At 41.5% G+C, this 21,590-nt stretch overlaps 1 protein-coding gene across 3 annotated transcripts in view; it reads left to right on the forward strand.

Annotated features, from left to right (window-relative positions):
* Window positions 1-21,590, forward strand: part of LOC138287875 (POC1 centriolar protein homolog B-like) — a 1,054,814-nt gene that overhangs the window by 126,599 nt on the left and 906,625 nt on the right. For all 3 annotated transcript variants that reach the window (XM_069228819.1, XM_069228820.1, XM_069228821.1), the window contains one exon: window positions 8,583-8,762. In XM_069228819.1, coding sequence (XP_069084920.1) covers window positions 8,583-8,762 — 180 coding nt within the window. The remainder of the gene's footprint in view (window positions 1-8,582; window positions 8,763-21,590) is intronic.

Genomic DNA, 21,590 nt, shown 5'->3' on the forward strand with positions numbered 1-21,590 from the left:
TAGAGGGTTGCTTTCTGTTTTTTTTTTTTTTTTTTTTTTTGTAGCATTCATTTTTTAAATGCTTTTCGTAGAGTTCCCTTGTCAATGCTACTTGGCTGCTTCTGACTGTAAAAAAGTATCTCCTGGATAGCAATAATTATTGAGGCATACGGGCAAGTCAAGATGTGATTGGCAATATCTCAGGCCGATGGCTGTAGGTGCTAAAGAAAAAGAAGTCAATATACGAAGGAGGCTGACCTAAATATCTTTAAAGTATATATAGCATACAGTGTGTTTGAAATTAAGCAACTACTATACACATCAAACCTAACTAGCTCTAGTAAAGGCAATACGTCTGGCATCAACTGCAAAGGTATTGGCTTTGCAATTGCTTCTTTCTTTGCAGTAGTTTATTATAATTTTCCTTTTGATAGCCAATGAGAAAGTATAACAAAACATTCCAAGATGACGAGTTGTGTGGATCCGTACACACAGATGGCCATCTTGAATTGGTTTTTGCTATGCTATAGGCAAAAAGTTCAAAGATTACTAACTGCCTGTGTGTGCCCTTGCATAAGCATGCACGAGTCTGCATGCTGAAGGGCTCCCCCCAAAAAAGTCAGTCTTGTAGGGTTCACTCAGCCTTTCTTCTTTCTAAAGAGATAAACCAAGCTATGCTAAAGCACTGACATGGTGTGTAGTGTAGCTTCATCCTTCTCTATATATGGTTTTTGAAATACAGCTAGCAAAGCCAGTAGGTCTGATTATCTGTGTATATATAGTTTAGCACATGAATTTAAAAATGTCTAGTTATCGTGAAGGAAAGTTTCAATTCTGTTCAAAACACAGAGGCAAGGATTATGCTTATCTCCTTCCTTTATTTTTCTTCGCAGCCTAAGTCAAAGCCCACAACTCCCATTCGTCTTTGCAATAACTCAATCCAATAACCATAGAGTAAGTCTCATATAGAATCAACATCAAGAAAAAGCACTTCCTCTTTCTTCGTGTGAACATCCTGCATTAAATCATCTTCTCAAAATTCCTGCTGCTGGTCAGATCCTAGGGGATCAAACACAACATTTCAGTCACCATGACACCGAGACATCCTGCCACACATCCATCAGTATAATCAGTACGTTGACGAAACTGAAGTGATACCATTGACCGTTTCATACAATGCGAAGGAGTATCACAACAATGATATGAAGCAATCAAAACTTGTAAAGATCCCGAGCATACTCATCCATAATCTCGTAGACTCTGTACAAGACAGGGGGGTAATGATATAATAGAAATACTTGGTGGGAAACTCCTTGCCTCCATGGCCTTACTAGAATTGAAACTGTCCTTTACGATAGCTAGGATATTTTATATTCTATGTCCGGTCTGGAGGCTTAGATTTTGCTAGTTTAAAGCTTGTTGACAACCAGTGATTGAGAGAAGGGGGGCTAGTAGCCAATAAAGGTCCAGTACCCAGGCTCCTAAATCTCTAATCTATCAGCTGACCAGGGGTACTGTTCCTATCCAAAAGCAAAAGAAGCAGGAGTGAAGGACGGGGTAATAAGAATCCTAAGAGTGCTTCTTGGTGCCCTCACTCATCCCTAGGGATGTCATGCTTCATAATTTGGTTTGCTCCTCATCGGGCCAACGCTGCAATGCCCTATGGGTCCCCAGAATAGTCACTTTAGCAGAGATATTAATATTTGTTTGCTGTATGACGAAAGATGTCCATATGAGGGCAAAGTGAATGTGTGAGGTGAATGGAGTGTGTAAAGAAAAATAAAAGGGAGCTAAAACTGTCTAATAGATACATTTTAATATGCTGGTTTCTTTGGCAGGGTTAAAAAACCATGAAAAGGTTGGGGCTACTACAAGCAAATGATGTACCGAAGTAGCTGCAGTCTCTATCTGTGGTCAAGTCAACATATTTCACGCCCAGTGGCCCCAGGAAAGGATCTTTAAGACCAAAAACAGAATATGATTCTATCCAACACCTAAAACGTGATGTGCACATGTAGGTATTCTCCTAGAAGATGACACCTGGATCAATAAGAGATAACCTCTTACAATAAATGAGTTACAAAAGAATAGCCAACCTATCTGTCAATTCCTTGCAAGACCGGAATTGGTTATCTTGCCATGACTGAAGCATCCACAGCACCACATTCACATCCCAGAGCGAAGAATAACGAGATTCATGTGGAACTGAAAGGCGAACACCCCTCAATAGATGACAAACCAATGGGTGTTCCCCCAACGGTACGTCCTGAAGAGGCACATGCCCCGCGGAAATGGCAGATCTCTGTGCGTTAACCGTGCATGATGCCAAACCTCTGTCCGCCAATTTGAACAAAAAATTTACAATATGCACTACGTCTGTCCCCACAGGTTCAGGGTCCCTTCGCAGGCACAAGCATGACCATCCATGCCAGGCTGACTCATACCTTTTGAATGTAGATTTCCCAACATGAGTGATGAAAGATGAAGTGCTTTTCCTTGATGTTGATTATATATGGGACTTACTTTACAGTTATTGGATTGAGTTATTGCAAAGACCCATGGGAGTTGTAGTCTTTGACAAACAAGTATATTGTATTTAAATGGATCGGTTACTCTCTCTGATATATTTCAAATTTGTAATTGTAAAATGTATTATCAAAGCAGATAATGCCAACTTGTTCTGCTTAAGAATTATGTTCTTTTATCTACTACCTGTTGAGTGCAATTGCAGTGTTTTTCATCTTGTAAAGCACTCTGACATCCCCTGTTTCAGTATTAGCTATATAAAACCATAAATATATAAATTATCTTACTGGGTGTGCCAGCCTCCGTCCATTTAATCATTAGTCAGGCACATCAACACTGTCCAGATCTGCAGCACATATGACTTCTGGGGTGGTTCTAGGCTTCTTTGGACTTACTGTGTAGTTTAGGAGGGGAGCAGTGTACTTGGGGGCAGGGAATGGGAAACAGCTTTTAAAACACTATGGGGCTCATTACGACTCCGGCAGTCTTTGCTAAAGACCGCCGAAGCCGTGGGCCCCACAATACCACCAGTGCTGGCGGTATGTGTGGCGCCCTATTATGACTTTTCTGCTGGGCCAGCGGAAAAGTCACATCAACATTGAAGCCGGCTCGTAATAGAGCCGGTGGCAATGTTGATGCGCAGCGGGTGCAGCGGCACCCCGTTGCGCATTTCACTGCCCGTAATTCGGGCAGTAAAATGCGTGATGGGGCTGTGCCTGGGGGCCCCTGCACTGCTCATGCCAGGTGCATGGGCAGTGCAGGGGCCCCCAGGGGCACCCCGACTCCCCCTTACCGCCAGCCTTTCCATGGCACTGTTTACCGCCATGGACAAGCTGCCAGATGGGAACTCATAATCCCTAGGGCAGCGCCACGGTCATAATACGCCTGGTGGACACCGCCAGCCTGTTGGCGGTACTACCGCCACCGCCAGATTCGTAATGACCCCCTATGTTGGCTCTTGCTCAGTGTAGGAAGGTACCATCTTACCTGGCATGTTACCCCCATTTTTTACTTTATATGTATGTTTGTTTTTGCCTCTGTCACTGGGATCCTGCTAGCCAGGACCCCAGTGCTCATAAGTTGTGCCCTGCATGTGTTCCCTGTGTGGTGCCTAACTGTATCACTGAGGCTCTGCTAACCAGAACCTCAGTGTTTATGCTCTCTCTGCTTTTAAAATTGTCACTGCAGGCTAGTGACTAATTTTACCAATTCTGATTGGCACACTGGAACACCCTTATAATTCCCTAGTATATGGTACCTAGGTACCCAGGGTATTGGGGTTCCACGAGATCCCTATGGACTGCAGCATTTCTTTTGCCACCCATAGGGAGCTCAGACAATTCTTACGCAGCCTGAGTGAAATAACGTCCATGTTATTTCACAGCCATTTTACACTGCACTTAAATAACTTATAAGTCACCTATATGTCTAACCCTCACTTAGTGAAGGTTAGGTGCAAAGTTACTAAGTGTGAGGGCACCCTGGCACTACCCACCTCCTCCAGTCAGTGTGTCCTAGACCTCTGCCATCTTGAATGCAGAGGTGTGAGGGCACAATGGAGACCTCTGAGTGGCCAGTGCCAACAGGTGACGTCAGAGACCCCTTCTGATAGGCTCTTACATGGTTAGGTAGCCAATCCTCCTCCGAGGGCTATTTAGGGTCTCTCCTGTGGGTTTCTCACCAGATAACGAATGCAAGAGCTCACCAGAGTCCCTCTGTACTTCTCTCTTCGACTTCTGCCAAAGATGGAGCACTGACTGCTCCAGGACACCAGCAAAACCGCAACAAAGTAGCAAGAAGACTACCAGCAACATTGTAGCACCTAATCCTGCCGGCTTTCTCGACTGTTTCCTGGTGGTGCATGCTCTGAGGGCTGTCTGCCTTCACCCTGCACTGGAAGCCAAGAAGAAATCTCCTGTGGGTCGACGGAATCTTCCCCCCTGCTAACGCAAGCACCAAACTTCTGCATCACCGTCCTCTGGGTCCCCTCTCATCTTGAGGAGCGTGGTCCCTGGAACACAGGAGCTGGATCCAAGTGACCCCGACAGTCCAGTGATCCTTCTGTCCAAATTTGGTGGAGGTAAGTCCTTGCCTCCCCACGCCAGACAGTAATCCTGTGTACTGCGTGATCTGCAGCTGCTAGGGCTTCTGTGCACTTTTGCAAGACTTCCTTCGTGTACAGCACAGCCCAGGTCCCCAGCACTCCGTCCTGCATTGCCCAAGTCGCTGAGTTGACCTCCGACTTCGCGGGACCCTCTTTTGTTGTGCTGAGATGACTGCCGTGCTCAGATTTCCTGAACACCTGTTCAGGTGCTTCTGCGGGTGCTGCCTGCTTCTGTGTGGGCTCTCTGTGTTGCTGAGCGCCCCCTCTGTCTCCTCCTCCAAGGGGCAACCTCCTGGTCCTTCCTGGGCCCTGGCATCACCCAAAACCTTCAACCGCAACTCTTGCAGCTAGCAAGGCTTTGCGGTCTTTCTGCGTGGAAACAACTCTGCATCCTCCAGCACGACGTGGGACATCTTCTGACCAAAGGCGAAGTTCCTGGCATCTTCCGTTGTTGCAGGATCTTCGGCTTCTTCCACCCGGAGGCAGCCCTTTTGCACCTTCATCCGGGGTTTAGTGGGCTCCTGCCCCCCCTGGACACTTGCGTGACTCTTGGACTTGGTCCCCTTCCTTTGCAGATCCTCAGGTCCGGGAATCCGTGTTCAGTGCTTTGCAGTCAGTTGTTGCCTTTGCAGAATCCCCTATCTCGACTTTACTGTCTTGTGGTGGGGTATATTGGACACCCTTAGTGTTTTCTTACACTCCCAGTGACCCTCTACACACTACACTAGGCCTGGGGTCCATTTGTGGTTCGCATTCCACTATTGGAGTATATGGTTTGTGTTGCCCTTAGGCCTGTTGTCTCCTATTGTATTCTATTGTGTTTGCACTACTTTTCTAAACTGTTTACTTACCTGATTTTGGTTTGTGTGTATATGTTGTGTATATTACTTACCTCCTAAGGGAGAATATCCTCTGAGATACTTTTAGCATATTGTCGCTAAAATAAAGTACCTTTATCTTTAGTAACTCTGAGTATTGTGTTCCTTTTGATATAGTGCTAAGTGATACAAGTGGTATAGTAGGAGCTTTGCATGTCTCCTAGTTCAGCCTAAACTGCTCTACTATAGCTACCTTTATCAGCCTAAGCTGCTAGAACACTACTAATCTACTAATAAGGGATAACTGGACCTGGCACAAGGTGTAAGTACCCCCAAGGTACCCACTATAAGCCAGGCCAGCCTCCTACACTCAGTGAGATGCTAAGAGAGCATATTGTACAAAGCAGAAGTTGATAAATAATGCACACCTACAAAAATCAGATAAAATATCCTGATCAGGTTTTTAAGCTGCAGTACATTTTTGAACTTTAGTTGGAAAATTCACTGTGAAACATTTCTCCTTTAGGAAACGGACTTCTTGTTTGTATAAGAGGTCCTGAAGCAGGTATGAACGCTGCACCTTCATTCATTGACTTTCCAGTCCTGGGCGGCAGAAGTATATTAAATATAGTTCTACAACGATGATTTTGGACAAAATGACAAATTTTACTAAATGTTATGAACTGACGCTGAAGCCAAATAAATAAATGTCCTTATCGTACCACACTCACCTTTTAAACCCGAATCAACAGCTGCGCTCAATATTGCATGGTCATAATTGACCTAATTATTATTGATAACAGAACGGTAATTTAGATCCAAGTCAATGTCTACTCTTGATTTCTTTCAGATGTTTATTGATCCATGGAACACAGATGATGCACAAAAGGGATTTGTAGAAGGAGGGATTGCGTTTACAATATAGGAATGAAAAGGGTATACATCACCATTTCATTGCTGCCCATGAAGAAAAGTAATTAGAGGGAATATGGCTTATAACAGTAAATATTCAGCAGCCCTACAAATATTAGCACTCAAATTGGTGAAGTGGCAGTTATTGAATCTTAACTTGAATTTTCTGTACCTCAATCATCCCAGATTTGTTCAATATGTGAGTATACTTTAGAAGAACATCAGTTAAACTGCCTTTTCCCTGTTTTTTTTTTTTTTTTTACTTATGCATTTAAAAGTTTTATTTAAACTTCGAACAAGGGAATGGGATGTACATTGAGGTCAAAACAGACATACGCATATTTGACCACAGATAACACTCATTAAAGCATAATTTACCACAGCATTGTATTTGGAACATTAGTTGGCGAAAAGCATATTCCTCATGTGTAGCTAGGCGAGATGGGTGAGATATTATCAGTCCTATTAAGGCTATTTATATAGGATCTGAACTGCCTATGCATCCCTAACCCTTACGTCTTGAAGCCTATTGATGTCATTCGTATTGGCTATAAAGTCAGTAAGGCATGTCTTAAGGCCCGTGGAAGGGACACCCTCCTCTAAATGTTTTCCGTCCGCAATTCAAGAGCATGGCAGTGCTCGTCAATAATGCCAGAAAAGATGGGTGCACTCTTATTTGGCAAAGTTACGTCTTTTTGTAGACACCTGGGCAGCGCTCCTCAAGATTATGTAACTTACCATGTGCTTAATGTATGCAGAGGGGATGTTTAAAATGTTTAATGTGTGATCTAAAGCAAAGTATCATGTTCTTAATCAAACCAATCGTAGTGCGCTTCATTACCTAGGTTAGTTAACAGTTACTAATTTGTTTCTTCCTTATTGGATTTTAGAGCTCATTAATGCACAGCAGAAAGGCAGGTGGCGTGGAGCCAGGGACAGATCAAGTAGCAGTTTCTTGTGTTGCTCCCTGCTGGCCTCTCGGTGTTTGCACACTCTGTCTCCATCCACCACCTTAAGTGTGTTTCCCTTGCAGGGATTTACAATGACAATTTGACTCCAAGTCATTATGTATAATGTCTCCAGTCCTGAACTTCCACCTAGAAATCATTGTGTTCAGGTGTGTTAGTCTAATTAGTTTAATGGAAGCAAAGCAACACTACAATACCGAGAATGCATTAGGTGATAGCAGAAATGTTCAGGACTGGGAACATCATCTATAATGACTTAGATTGAGATGGTCACCCTACAGGGTCGACCCCAGCAGCAGGCTACGACTTGGTAAAAGCAGTATTTTCCCCAGGGCAGCCCGATTTCCCCTGCAGCTGTGTTGAAGGTGAGAGAGTTCACAGCGCCACTCCAGCATAGCACTGACTGCCTGAAGGAAGCTGACGTTGGCTGCATACTGCAGCTACCAGTGGCAGGGACTGACTAGCTCGACCTGCAACACTTCTGATGAGGAAGGACCTGAGAAAGGGTTTTGCACAGCTCTGCCTAATGCCCCAGGAATTGCTTAAAGGGCCTAAATCGGGACGCTGGAACAGAGCAACAAAATGGTGCCTAATGGGATGTGAGCTAGGACGCTCCAGATCCAGTCTGGTGCCTGGGAACATTCTAAAGTTAAGGAATCTGCGGTTATATAGAGTAAATAACCTAATTTATTTGATAGCATGTTTTCCTTTAACTAACTTTGCTAGAGGTCTGCCCTAATGCTCCAGTCTACCATATAATTTAGCTGCCAGATCCTGACCCAGAAAGTTAACATATTGGCTGCATCAGAGAACTAAGTTCTATGGTGCAGTATGGCACAATGGTATTCTGAATGCCTGCAAATTTGCAAGTGCTCTAAGTGAAAAGATAGACAATAGGTGTTTTAGACAAAACTGTAAAAGTTCACGACAAAAGATACTATACGCATAAACAAAAAAGTACCATTGCCATTTGAAGCTCTTCAGGGGCAGGTGAATGTTGTTGCTTAAAAAAAAAAAGCTGCTTATTTAAGAAGTGTTTGGTTTACTGAGGGCCGCACCATAGCAAGCAATTGTTGCTTGAAATATCTTTCTTAGTTTAACCAAGTTTATCCTTTTCTTTGCAATTTGAAAATACTTACTGAAAAATTGATTTCTGTTTCCTAGCTTGTAAATGTTCTTATATCACACCAGCTCTTTCTGATATTACGGGTTTGGATAGTACACAGTAGGGGACCACTTTGGAATTTTCTGAAGTCAAATATTGTTTTGTTTTAGGAAAGGAAAATCAACCTTGTTCAAAGCCCATACAGCAGCGGTGCAAAGTGTGAACTTCTCTAACGATGGCCATCATCTGGTTACAGCTTCAGATGACAAATCTATCAAAGTATGGAATGTGCAGCGCCGGCGTTTTTTAGTCTCTTTGACGCAGCACATGAACGGGGTCCGGTGTGCTAGGTAAGGACATCCTTAAACACTTGTTAAAAGCTAAAAGATGTTGATTACCTAAATAATTAAGCCCTCTCTTTTTTATAGAACTGTATTGTCTTGTTGCAGAACGGAGTGGCGTCTAGTATATGTGATGGTGATTAGCGTATGTAAATATTGATTGAAACAGTGCTACCAGTGATTGATAAAAAAGCTGGGATTCTAGGTCGCTTGCCTGACGGCAGTGAAATCCTGAATGTATTTGCTTACATGCAAGTATAATATTTGTGTCATGTTGGTTTCAAACCTACACCTTATGCAGAGTGCTGCTGGCAAATGAAGATACATGTGAATGGAATTTAAAGGAGACTTAGAACTTTGACCCAAACTAATTGGGCAGAAGGTCTTTTAATTCTGCTGATATTTCTGAGGTAGAGTTATTCCTTGAATAGAGGCTAACCAGTAGGATAGGATGCATTTGTTGAGTCTCATTATGCTGGTTGGTTGATGTGTGGCATGGGAGATTATGATGGTGAAATCATTTGGCACTATGCCAGTACTAGCCATGCAGTATCCCATGGACTCCTGTCCCATGCGGTTGTTGCTTTTGTCGTTTGTCTGTGATGTAGCCAAGCCCCTCGTGTCACAAAGGTCATCAAATGTGACAGTTTATGCCTTATGTTAATTAAAGTATTAATAGTAAAAGGTAGAATTGAGCTGATTTCGGTGGTATTTGAATTAAATCACATGGTGGAGGGTTAAAACTAATATTATATTGTAATTTAGGCTCTAGACTAAGTACATATTGAAACAATATTGAATTTCTAATGATTAATGAATTTAAAAATGTGCCCAAAAATTATAGAAATTACCTTCTCTCTTATATTTAATGAGATGCATCAACTAAACTTTTTAATTTAAAATGAAATGCATTATTCATATTAATGAAGTGTTATTAATACTGAATTCATAATTTTGCATATTACATGTGTTTTGTTAAAAAGTATTAATTGAATTCAGTGTCATGATTTTTTTGCCTTCGTTTAAGTGAGGCCTGCATAGCTTGCATTTTGTGATCATGTTAGAATGCTGATTCATTTTTTAACATTAACTTTCTTTTAGGTTACGTTCCTATGGGAAGACTAGGTTTTGGTAATAGACCCCAATATTTAAGCATTGAGAGAATGTATCTTATCACCCTTGGGAGCAGAACATTGTGGATCATGGACTGACATTGTATACAAATGTTTCAAACTTGCATGGAGTCACACAGATGGAATATGTTCTCATGGAAAGTTTGGGAAAGGAAGAGTGTGTGTCAACATGGAAGTCATGTGATTGATTGTTATTTGATGATGCCCCTTCAATGTGGCAAACTAGAATGCTTTATGATTTTTGATAGTTGGACTTTGGTCAGTCCTCAGAGCTCTCAGAAGCTGCCCTGATGCTTGTAGATGCTTTGCTGATGAAAAGTCCTTCAGAAGACTCTTGATCGAGCTTCTGATGTATTGACGCTGCCCCTTTTTATTTATCTTTTCGCCTATCTTAGTTAGTAACCTGCAGTCTGAGATTATCTTTGTTCAAGTTATTTTTGCCCTTTTCGTACTTTTTGTATTTGCCCATATGTGTTTTGTCCCACACATGTATTTCCCTAATTTGGATAGTTATAGGGTTTTCACTGCCTAACCTAAATTGATGACTTTGCTAACATGAATTTACTGATGTTTGCTAACCCTGAGCAACGTTTGATTAGTGTATTTCAGATATTCCTTTTAATATTATGTATTGTTTTTCTTGAATGTTTAGTTTCATAAATGTTATTTCAACTAAACTTATTTTGTTTCCTTGGACAACCCTTAGTGATTATGTATCTTTATAATTTGGTATTGCGAATAATATACATGATTTAGTGTTTGTAATAAATCCCTTAACTTTATTTCTAATAAATCCCTTAACTTTATTTCGGAGTGAAGTTTTCCTTCTGTGGCCACTTTGGTCATGGTGTTTAAATTATTTGGGTTTGTATTGGAATTGTGTTGAAGGTCCTACCACTTACCTGGTCCAAAGATCCATATCCACCTCGATGAGCATTGATTACGGCAAAGGATGAAAATGCTCCAGCAGACCTGGTAGAAGTTATGGTTTAGTCCCAAGTCAAACATGACAAAGTTTCAGTACTGTATAAACAAAGCTAAGTGCTGGAATGACAATTCCTTAGAGTCAGACAAAGTTTATGGGTCTTGATGCATCAACAGTTCCTGTACTATAGGTCCAGTTGTTCCCTTGTATGTTTTAGGCAATTCGGGAAGTAATGTTCATTCGATAAATAAATGTCCTGACTGCTTCTGAAACACCAATTATATCTGCTTGGATATCACCAATCGGCATGCAAAGGGCAGTACATTCAAACAAATCAGAGTTGGAGAGAACAGCTTCTCTTGTTCCACTTTTGACCCGTACACGGATTGCAGAATCTAACCAGATGTGAAATCAAGCATGATTTACTCCTAATACGAGGTTTCCTCGGGGGAACTAACCTAACCCCATGCTCCGATCAGATTTCAAATGTACATTGCAGTGCTCCGCAAGAAGTACCCCAGAGAAACAGTATTAGCTGGCAAGGTTTCCCAGCACAACAGTTGACAGATTGGCTAAATACTTAGAGTCCTAATGGTGCAACAGGTGCGACAAGTTGCAATGTCAGAGCAGAAAAGACAGCAGAGAGAGACAGATCTGTAATTGTGCTCCAATTGAAATTATAATGAAATGAAATAATTCTGGGAACAGTAAACATAGCTCAGTTGGAAAATTAAACAAGAAGAACAACTGCGGTTCATGTGTAAGGATGTGACTCAATGAGCAGGACAAGCTATGAGAGATTAGTTGAATCGGCAGAGAAATATGATGTCAACCTAGAAAAATTAAAACCCTTAAAGAGAAGTTACAGATCAGAGTTCAGTTCAAAAACGTAACTAACATAACATCTCCTGGAATGAGATTGCATATTAAGGAACTGATCACATAGATACAGAGATGGGGAGCATTAGATAAGTGGGAAGGCTGATAGGCAAAGAAAAGAGATCAAAAAGAAAGCAAAGCCAGATGTGCCCCTGGCAGGAGCAAATCAAGCTGAGGACAATGGGAAAATAATGCCCATGAGAGAAATACACGGTAGAGGTTATGTTTATGTACCATGGAGTAGGAGTGATATATTGTCTTTCACAAATGATTCCCCGAGATTGGGAGACAAGCCTGTGGAATGATACAAACAGACGGAGAGATTTGTTAAACTTTCAAAATGCATTTGGAAAGATTTGAATACGTTGTTTGACACTGTTGTTCCGACTGATTTGTGGACAGCGTGCAAAGTACATATTGAATGCCCTGACAGTGAACCTCAGAGATATCTAGTAATGAGCACACCAGCTGAGGAGGTAATGAAAAGTATTGATTGAACTCAGGTGATTGAGTTTCCCAAAAATATAGTGTCTCCAAAAGATATTGATTGGCAGAAAATTGATAAAACTGCTCAGGAGACGAAAAAGTAATTTCATGCATATGATGAGAGGCTATTGCAAGTTTTCAAGCATCACAGTGGTACTGAGAGTATTGAAGCTAAAGATATGGGTCATTTTGATTTTGTAATTGTGCAGGGATTAAAGCCAGACATCCGTGAGATGATTCAGCAGTACCGGATTTGCTGGCAGGATAAACCTGTTGATGAGATTCTGCGCTACGCAAAATACTGTAGTGACAAAATAAAGTTGAAAAAGAAGAAAGTTAAAGAAAATGGCATGGTTTTGCAATTGCAAGCAGGATAGAAAGCAAAGCAGAATGCACAGATGATGCTGAACACTAGTGCGCTCCAAGGAGTACCACAGCTGGTAACAATTGTGGTTCATCCTAGAGGTAGAGGACTTGGTGTTAAAATAGATCACAGTGGAAGTGTCCTTTATGTCCAGGATTTGAAGAGAACTAATCTGTGTCAAGTGTGCAGAAATTTCAGTCATTGGCGAAGGGACTGTCCGTATAATGTGAATGTTCAAGTACAGAATTCTGAAGTTGCTGAGACACAAGATGACACAGCAGCAAGTGACTGTTTTTCAGCAAAAAATGAATCAAATGGCAAATTCACATGTGACCCAGATAGCATCACAATTTCCCTTAATTGATTTGAGTGATGAGGATTTCACAGAAACGTTTTACCGTGATAGTTCTGATGATGAGAAGTGCATGCTAGGCGCATCCTTAAAAGTAGTTCAACTTGGTCCCTATTTAAATGCCAATGTTTTGGACCATGATGTGTCATTCTCGTTTGACACAAAAGCTACACGTTCCACTGTCAGAACAGCTGCAGTACCAAATTTGCCCCTCTCAGAAGAAAGAACTGAGGTGGTAAGCGTTGCATATAAGCAATTGACAAGTCCTGTTTCAGAGTATTTCCCTGTAAAAATAAGTTCCTCTGAACATGAGCTCCAATTTGTGGTCCGCGATTCAAGCCCTGTAAGTTTGTTACAACGTCATCTGTTGTGCACGCTGAATTGTTCCACCAGCTGCACACCCAGAGGAATAGCAATAAAGACAAATGAGAAAGATGTGTCATGCAAAATTGTAGAGCAATGTCTGATTGTTACATTGTACCCAATGATGACATGTAATGATTTGACAGAAGATTTAAAAGGAAGAGTGACACCAGAAGTTTGTGATTTTTCAGGAAATGACGATGGACTAATTAAAAGTGTTGAACACATTAATTAACAGTGCAATCAAATGCAGTGTATCCAAAAACACTCCCTTATAATATGTCTCCAGAGACGATTGCTGGAATAACCTCTTTGATTAATTGTCTGATTGAGCAGGGTATCTTAAAAGAAATTATGGGAAGACCATGTAACTCTCCAATTCAGAACTGCGGAAGCCCAACGGAAAGTACTGCATAGTTCAAGATTAGAGAAACATGAACAAGTTTGTCGTTCCATGTTGTCCTGTAGTACCAAATCCAGCATTGAATTTATTTTAGATTCCCTGTTGGGCTGAATGGTTTAATGTAATTGGTCTTTGTCAACCCTTTTTCTCCATACAGTTGCCTTTTTTCATTTAAATTTGTCAGTCGTGTTTTGGCATGATGCAGAACTCCTCAGGGGTATAAGGACTCACTGTCCATTTTTAATTAGATTTTGAAAAAGAATTTGGAATCCCTTAATATGGCCTAACATTCAGTTTTATTGCGGTATGTTGACTACCTGTTGGTTGCGTCAAATACCTGAGAAACATGCAGAAGAGATACAGTTGCCCTGTTGAATCATTTAGGAGAGAATGGTCATAAAGTTTCCCCTACAGAATTGCAGTATTATAAGAAAGAAGTTCTGTATTTGGGTCATCACACTGAGAAAGGTGTGAGGAAAGTCATGAGAGAGAATTTCAACAGTTGGCTTCTGTTGACTGAGGATTCTGAACCTTTTACTTTTGGCCAAGCCTTTTCAGAGGCTAACACACAAAGATGTGACTGATCCGTTACCATTGGATGACAGCTGCTTTTGTGCCTTCACTGAGCTGAGAGAAAGCTTATGCCGAGCCCCAGCTCTGGGAATGCCTGATAATAATAAATGTTTTTCTTTGTGTTGTTGCGAAAGAGATGGATTTGCACTTTCAGTTTTGACACAGTTGCATGGGAATGCAAACAAGTCTGTGACTTATTTTTCTGGTACACTTGATCCTGTAACAGCAGCGTAGCCCGGTTGCTTGAAGGCAGTTACTGCGCTCAGCGTCGGCATAGAACAGTGCAAAGATATTATTTGAAACTCACTGAACATTTTCATTCCCAATTCAGTGGAAATTTTGTTGACACATACCAAGACTTGGTATTTGACAAGTGTGTATGTTTGACCCATTAAGGGCAGATGATACTTGCTTTGTCCAATGTAAACATCAAAGGCTGCACCGTACTTTATCCAGCAACATTGATGCCTATTCTTGTTGAAAATGCAAGTGACTGCGAAGATGAGGTTGAGCTTGACTATCTCGATGTGACTGGACTTTCCACCAAACCAAGACCTGTTATTCAAGAGGTCCCCTTAGACAAAAATGGATGTCATGTTCGTTGATGGCTTCTGTTTAAGAGATAAAGATGGGACCAAAAGAGCAGGTTATGCAGTATGCACAGTCTCAGGTGTGATAGAAGCCTCCCAGCTTCGAGGAGTCTTTTCAGCCCAAGTAGTCAAACTGGTTGCTCTCACTAGAACATGCTGTGTATCAGAACAGCATGAATTGATATTTTTTACTGATAGTCAATAAGGTTTTGGTGTTGTCCATGATTGTGGACAGTTATGTTCACAGAGATGTTTTATGATCTCTTCTGGTTCCCCAATCCGAAACAGTGATAAAATTTACCGTCTGTTGAATGCATTACAGTTGCGAACAAAAATTGCTCATAGCAATAGGAAATTAACCGATTATGTAACCTTAGGCAATACTTATGCTGACAAAGTCACATGATATTGTGCCCTTAGTTGTACCTCTTTTAAATTTATTGGAGAGTGGAACAGTGATATACAAGATGAGACCAGTCAAAATTTCCTATTGACTACTTTTGACACATGGGAGGAAGTTCAAAGAAGGATTGTGGCAGGAAGTGGCAGAGGAAGAACAGCAAAGTTGGGCTAGAGCAGGATGTGTCAAGAGAATTAAAGATGATGTTTGGGTTTCAAGTGATGAAAGCCCAGTGTTGCCAAATAGTTTACTGTTCCCGATGACGAGACATTACCATGGATGGGACACACTGAGATAAAGACGCAATGGTCAGAACATTCAGACAAACATGGTTTAATCCTAGGTTTACAGTTATTGCTGAAGCCACATGTCACAAATGTATTACCTGTTAACAGATTAATGTAAGTAAACACATAGTAGTTAAACTGAGTCATATAGGTAGAGCAGGAGGACCGTTTAACAGTATGCAATTGGGTTTTATCGAGCCACCAGTGTGCAATGGACTGAGATATGTCTTAGTCATTGTATGCATTTTCTCCCACTGGGTTGAAGCTTACCCTTCGCAACCGTTGCCTATGAGGGTGCCTGCAAAGGCGCTTGTGAACATTACGGATTACTTGGTCCTGGATTATTGCAAAGGACTGGCTGATGTGGTGTGCGTTCTTTGTCTCATCAGGTTGGAGAAGCCACAGCACAGTGTCATGACCTATGTCCCGGTGACTGGGTTGTGATAAAGAAGCATGTAAGGAAGACATGCTTGGAATTGCGTTGGAAGGGCCCTCACCAAATGGTCCTAGTGACAACTGCAGCAGTGAAGTGTGCTGGTCTCCCAAACCAGGTGCACGTGAGCCACACTTGCAAAGTTCCTGGTCCTCTTTTTGAAACAGTACCTGTTCCAGAAGGGTTGGTTTCAGTGAGTGGGAGAGATCAGGTTAGCCAACCTGTTGGGGCTGGACAAGTGGCTGTTGCAGCACAGGCTCATTCTGATGGGGTTCTGAGCACGTTGACAATAGTGGATGGTTCCGAATGGTCAAGACGGAATCAGTTAACTTATGCAACTTTGGATGCTAATGAAGGATCAGTTGTGATAGATAATTGTTGTACCTGGAGACAATTGGCCTAAAGAGAAGACTGTGCCTGCTGTACAAGTACCTTTGACTATTGCTGAAGAAACTGAAGAGTTGCGTCAAATTGACAGTGATGCTGAGAGTCGAGTAAATAGGTGGTCAAGGAGAAAAAGACTGCCAAGTCAAAAGTACTCAGCTCCTGAATGGGCATATTTTTCTGCTGATGATTGTGAGCAGAAATTTATTATCTTTTGTGCTCACAATTCGAGACCAGTTCAACATTCTTGAGATTGAAATTGCATTGGAGCTGAACTTTGAAATCTCATTGCTGATTGATAAACAGAGGCATAACCTTTTGAAAGTAATCATCAATGATTGAGAACTATGCCTTTATTAAGGACATTTGAACTTTTAGTAGAAGCTTTGAACATTCACAAGTAGAGAAAAACTCCCAATGAACTTTCTAGAAGATTATGGAAATAATTGCATTTTTAAAGGAGATTATTTTTGATTTTGCTTTTCTCTCACATAAAACAGAACTGAAAAGAGACAGTGATAAACAAAGCCGCTTTGCATTTTTTATTTTAATTTTTTTAATTCAACTTTTTTGGTCCGGAATTAGAGAACTCATTGAGGCGAATATAAGTAGTAAAAGTAAATACAAATGTATAGGTTTAGCAATAGTGACCGTTATTACGATTATAGTATTGCTTACAGGTTTGTTTGCCAATATTAATTGATTCAGAAAAGATTGCACCCACCCTTCTCCTAAATTTAGCAAATTCCCTTGCAGATCAAAATTAATTTCACACTGATAAGAAGTATTTACACACTGATGGTTCCAGAGGTAGGTGATTTATCAGCAAATGTGTATTATAAATTGAAGTATGAGTATGTGGAGATCATAAAAATTAGAGACTACCACATGTGTACGCAGTTGCCTTCATGAGTAAGTGAAAGAATTACATGTCACAGTTTACCCCTAAACTATGGAATTTCTTGTAGTTTGTTATGGACATTGTTTTATCAGCAAGAGTATTATCAATATTTCTATTCAAATTATGATTTGGTGTTTTCAGTTGTCCCCATCATGAAACACTTGAGTTGTATTGCACAGGTGAAGAACATTGATTATGTGGGAGGTTTGTTTGAACATACATTGACCCTCCGAACTGTGTATGCACACAGGAACAGTTTTACTTGCATTCTTAGCCCAGGAGAAAAGGCATTCATTGGACAAGTTGAGGAGAGAAGAAGAGCTATGAAAGCCAAAATAGAAATTTTACAAAAATGAAAAAAAAGATGTATCATGTTCACTGGCAGGAAGTAGATTGGCTATATACATGTGTGTGTATGTGTATATATATATATATATATATATATATATATATATATATATATTTACATATATATGTTCGATGGCATGTGTAGCTGCAGATACACATGCTGTGCATTAGTCCACCATCAAGTGTTGGGCTCGGAGTGTTACAAGTGGTTTTTCTTCGAAGAAGTCTTTTTCGAGTCACGGCATCAAGTGACGACTCCTCTTCGGTTCTATTGCGCATGGCATCGACTCTATTGTTAGATTGTTTTCTTTCCGCCGTAGGGTTCGGACGTGTTTCCTCTCGCTCCGAGATTTCGATGTGGAAAACTTTGAAAAACTCTCTTTTCATCGGTATCATATCGATCGGGTTAATATTCTTCCATCGACACAGGAGTACCATCGGGAAACAACTTTGTTCGCTCTTCGGGGAGCGCACGCCCAACCTGGGCCTATTCCGGCCGACCGCGTGGAGAGCCTCATGGATCGGACTCCATTCCGATTCTGCCCTCTGTGCCGCGCGAAGTACCCATATACAGACCAGCATCTGGTTTGCAAACTCTGCCTTTTCCCAGACCATTGGGAGGAAAACTGCGAGGCCTGTCAATCCTTCCGATCGAAAAAGACTTTAGGAGACAGTAGAGGAAGAAGGCTCGAAATGGCATTGAAGAGTGGAGAACAGTTCGACGTAGAAGAGGAAGAACTAATGCAGACAGCAGTCTCAGTCCTAGATTCGGAGTCTGAGCAGGAATCCGAGGAAGACAGACCAGTCACAGCCGGACAACATGTGAGTACATCTGCCCCTTCACCCTCGCAAAATAAAAAACAAAAGGCCTTGGGTACGCCACTCCCGGAAGGCCATGGCTCAGCCTGAAAAAAGACTTTCGGTGACTGATCCCCCAGTTTGGCACTGAAAAAGGCCACTCCTCCGGAAACCTCAGAAACAACAAAAAGCTCAGTTTAGGACTCGTCCTCATCTTTTCGAACCCGAAAAAACACGCTTCGGAGCCGAAAAAGCCAACATACACAGAGGAACATGGACTTTCGAAAAGGCTTAAAGAAAGCCACAAAACCTCTGAAGAGGAGTTAAAAGTAGAACCAATACTGCAAATTATGGATGAAAGGCAATCCAGCATCCACATCCATAAATAAACAGGTAGAATTCTCACAACACCTCCTTTAAAAACAAAGAGGAAGCTAGCATTTCAGGAGGAATTGGACACTATGCAGCCTCCAGCTAAAGTGCCAAAACAGAAGGAGAAACCACCACCTCCTCAGTCTTCTCCTCCTCATTTGCCACACCTACCTACCTCTCCTCCCACCAGCCCTACACCAATGTATTCGCCCACTCATTCATATCATTCACAAGAGGACACTGTGGATCCATGGGATCTTTATGACCCTGATCCCATCCTAAGCATTGATCCAGACAGCTACCCCTCAAAACCATCACCACCTGAGGATAGTACTGTATATAACCAGGTCATTGCTAGGGCTGCAGCATATCATGGAGTTACCATACATACAGAGCCACTAGAAGGGGATTTTTTATTCAACACTTTATCCTCAACTCATTCTAGGTACCAATGCCTCCCAATGCTCCCAGGCATAGTAAAACATGCAGATCAGATTTTTAAAGAACCAGTAAAGGCACACATTATAACACCTAGAATAGAAAAGAAATACAAACCTGCACCATCTGAACCTGATTCTGTTGTAATTAGTGCTGCCAGGAAGAGGGCAAATAGTCAGTCCTCAGGAAATGAACCCCCTCCTAATAATGAAAGCAGGAAATTTGATGCTGCGTGGAAAAGAGTTACGTCCCAGGCAGCAAACCAGTGGAGGATAGCGAACTCACAAGCACTACTAGCTCGTTATGACAGAGCCCATTGGGACGAGATGCAAGATATAATACAGCATCTCCCCAAAGAACACCAAAAAAGGGCTCAACAAGTAGTGGAGGAAAGGCAAGCCATCACAAACAACCAAATAAGATCTGCCCTGGATGCAGCAGACACAGCTGCTACGAGTGTCAACACAGCAGTCACTATATGTATACATACATGGCTCCGATCTTCTGGATTCAAATCGGAAATTCAGCAGGCTGTGTTAAACATGCCTTTTGACAAAAAACATCTTTTTGGGCCAGAGGAAGACACAGTAATCGAGAAACTATGAAAAGACTCCGACCTAGCAAAAGCAATGGGTGCACTCTATTCTACACCATATTGGGGATCATTTCGTAAGCCTCAATTTCGAGGTGGTTTCAGACCACAGCCCTCAGAGGCATCAACCTCTCAAACAAAACCAGCCTAGCAAACACAGTACCAACGTGGTAGTTTTAGAGGCACATATAGAGGACAATACTCCAGAAATAGAGGAAAATTCCAGACCTCTAAGCAGCCTGCAACACACCCAAAACAGTGACTTCCCTCACTCCCTTCCACTCCACACCTCTCCTTTGGGGGGAAGAGTGCAACAGTTCCACACACATTGGCAAAGTATTACCACAGACAACTGGGTGATATCAATTATCCGCAATGGTTATTGCCTAGAATTGATAAACACTCCTCCAACTATTCCACCAAGGTTTCACAAATTAACCACAGAACACACAATTCTGTTACAAGAAGAAGTCTAATCTCTACTATTCAAACAAGCAATAGAGTTAGTTCAACAGTCTCAGATAGGAACAGAAGTTTATTCACTATACTTTCTAATTCCCAAAAAAGATGGCACCCTCAAGCCCCTCTATCTTTACATCCTGTCAGAACATTTTCACATGGTAACTTTACAGGATGTCATCCCACTACTACAAAAACAAGATTTCATGACAGCCTTAGACCTCAAGGATGCGTATTTTCACATACCCATCCACCCTGCCCACGGAAAATACCTCAAATTTGTCATTCAGGGAAAACACTACCAATTCAAAGTGTTACCCTTTGGAATAACAACAGCGCCAAGGGTATTCACAAAGTACTTGGCAGTAGTGGCAGCCTACCTAAGAAGACAACATATAGATGTCTTTCCATATCTAGATGATTGGCTAATAAAATCATGCAGTCGTACACAATGCCAAAATCATACACATTATGTAATACAAACCTTACACACACTAGGTTTCTCAATAAACTACCAAAAATCACACCTCGTACCAGCCATACTAAATACTCAACAAGCTCTAGCATATCCAAACACACAAAGGATACAAGCTTTTCAAATTCTAATTCCTCAAATACAACCAAATCAACAATACACTGTAAGATTTGTCATGAAAATTCTAGGAATGATGGCATCCTGCATTGCAATTGTTCCACACGCAAGATTAAACATGCGGCCCTTACAACAGTGCCATGCACAACAATGGTCACAGGCACACGGTCAACTCCAAGATCTAGTGTTGATAGACCACCAAACATATCAGTGTTAGAATTCCACCAATCTAATCAAAGGGCGGTCATTTGAGGACCCTGTGCCTCAAACCATAATTACAACAGATGCAGCAATGATTGGTTGGGGAGCTCACCTAAACAATCACAACATTCAAGGGCAATGGGATGTCAAACAGAAACAGCTACACATAAACCACTTGGAGTAATTAGCTGTCTTTCTAGCACTCAAAGCTTTTTCAACCTCTTCTCACACAGAAGAATGTTCTTATTAAAACAGACAACATCACAACCATGTATTATCTCAACAAACAGGGAGGGACACATTCATCCCAACTGTCCAGCCCAAAAGATTTGGAAATGGGCAGTGCACAGCCAAATTTATCTATTGGCACAGTACATCCCAGGGATCGACAATCATTTGGCAGATATCCTCAGCAGAAATCACCAACAAACTCACGAATGGGAGATTCATCCTCAAGTACTTCAAAAATACTTTCAAAGGTGGGGAACACCAAACATAGACCTATTTGCAACAAGCGAAAACACAAAATGCCATAGCTTCGCGTCCAGACACCCACTTCCCCTA

This window comes from Pleurodeles waltl, chromosome 4_1 (assembly GCF_031143425.1).
Source record: "Pleurodeles waltl isolate 20211129_DDA chromosome 4_1, aPleWal1.hap1.20221129, whole genome shotgun sequence".
Lineage (NCBI taxonomy): Eukaryota > Metazoa > Chordata > Amphibia > Caudata > Salamandridae > Pleurodeles > Pleurodeles waltl.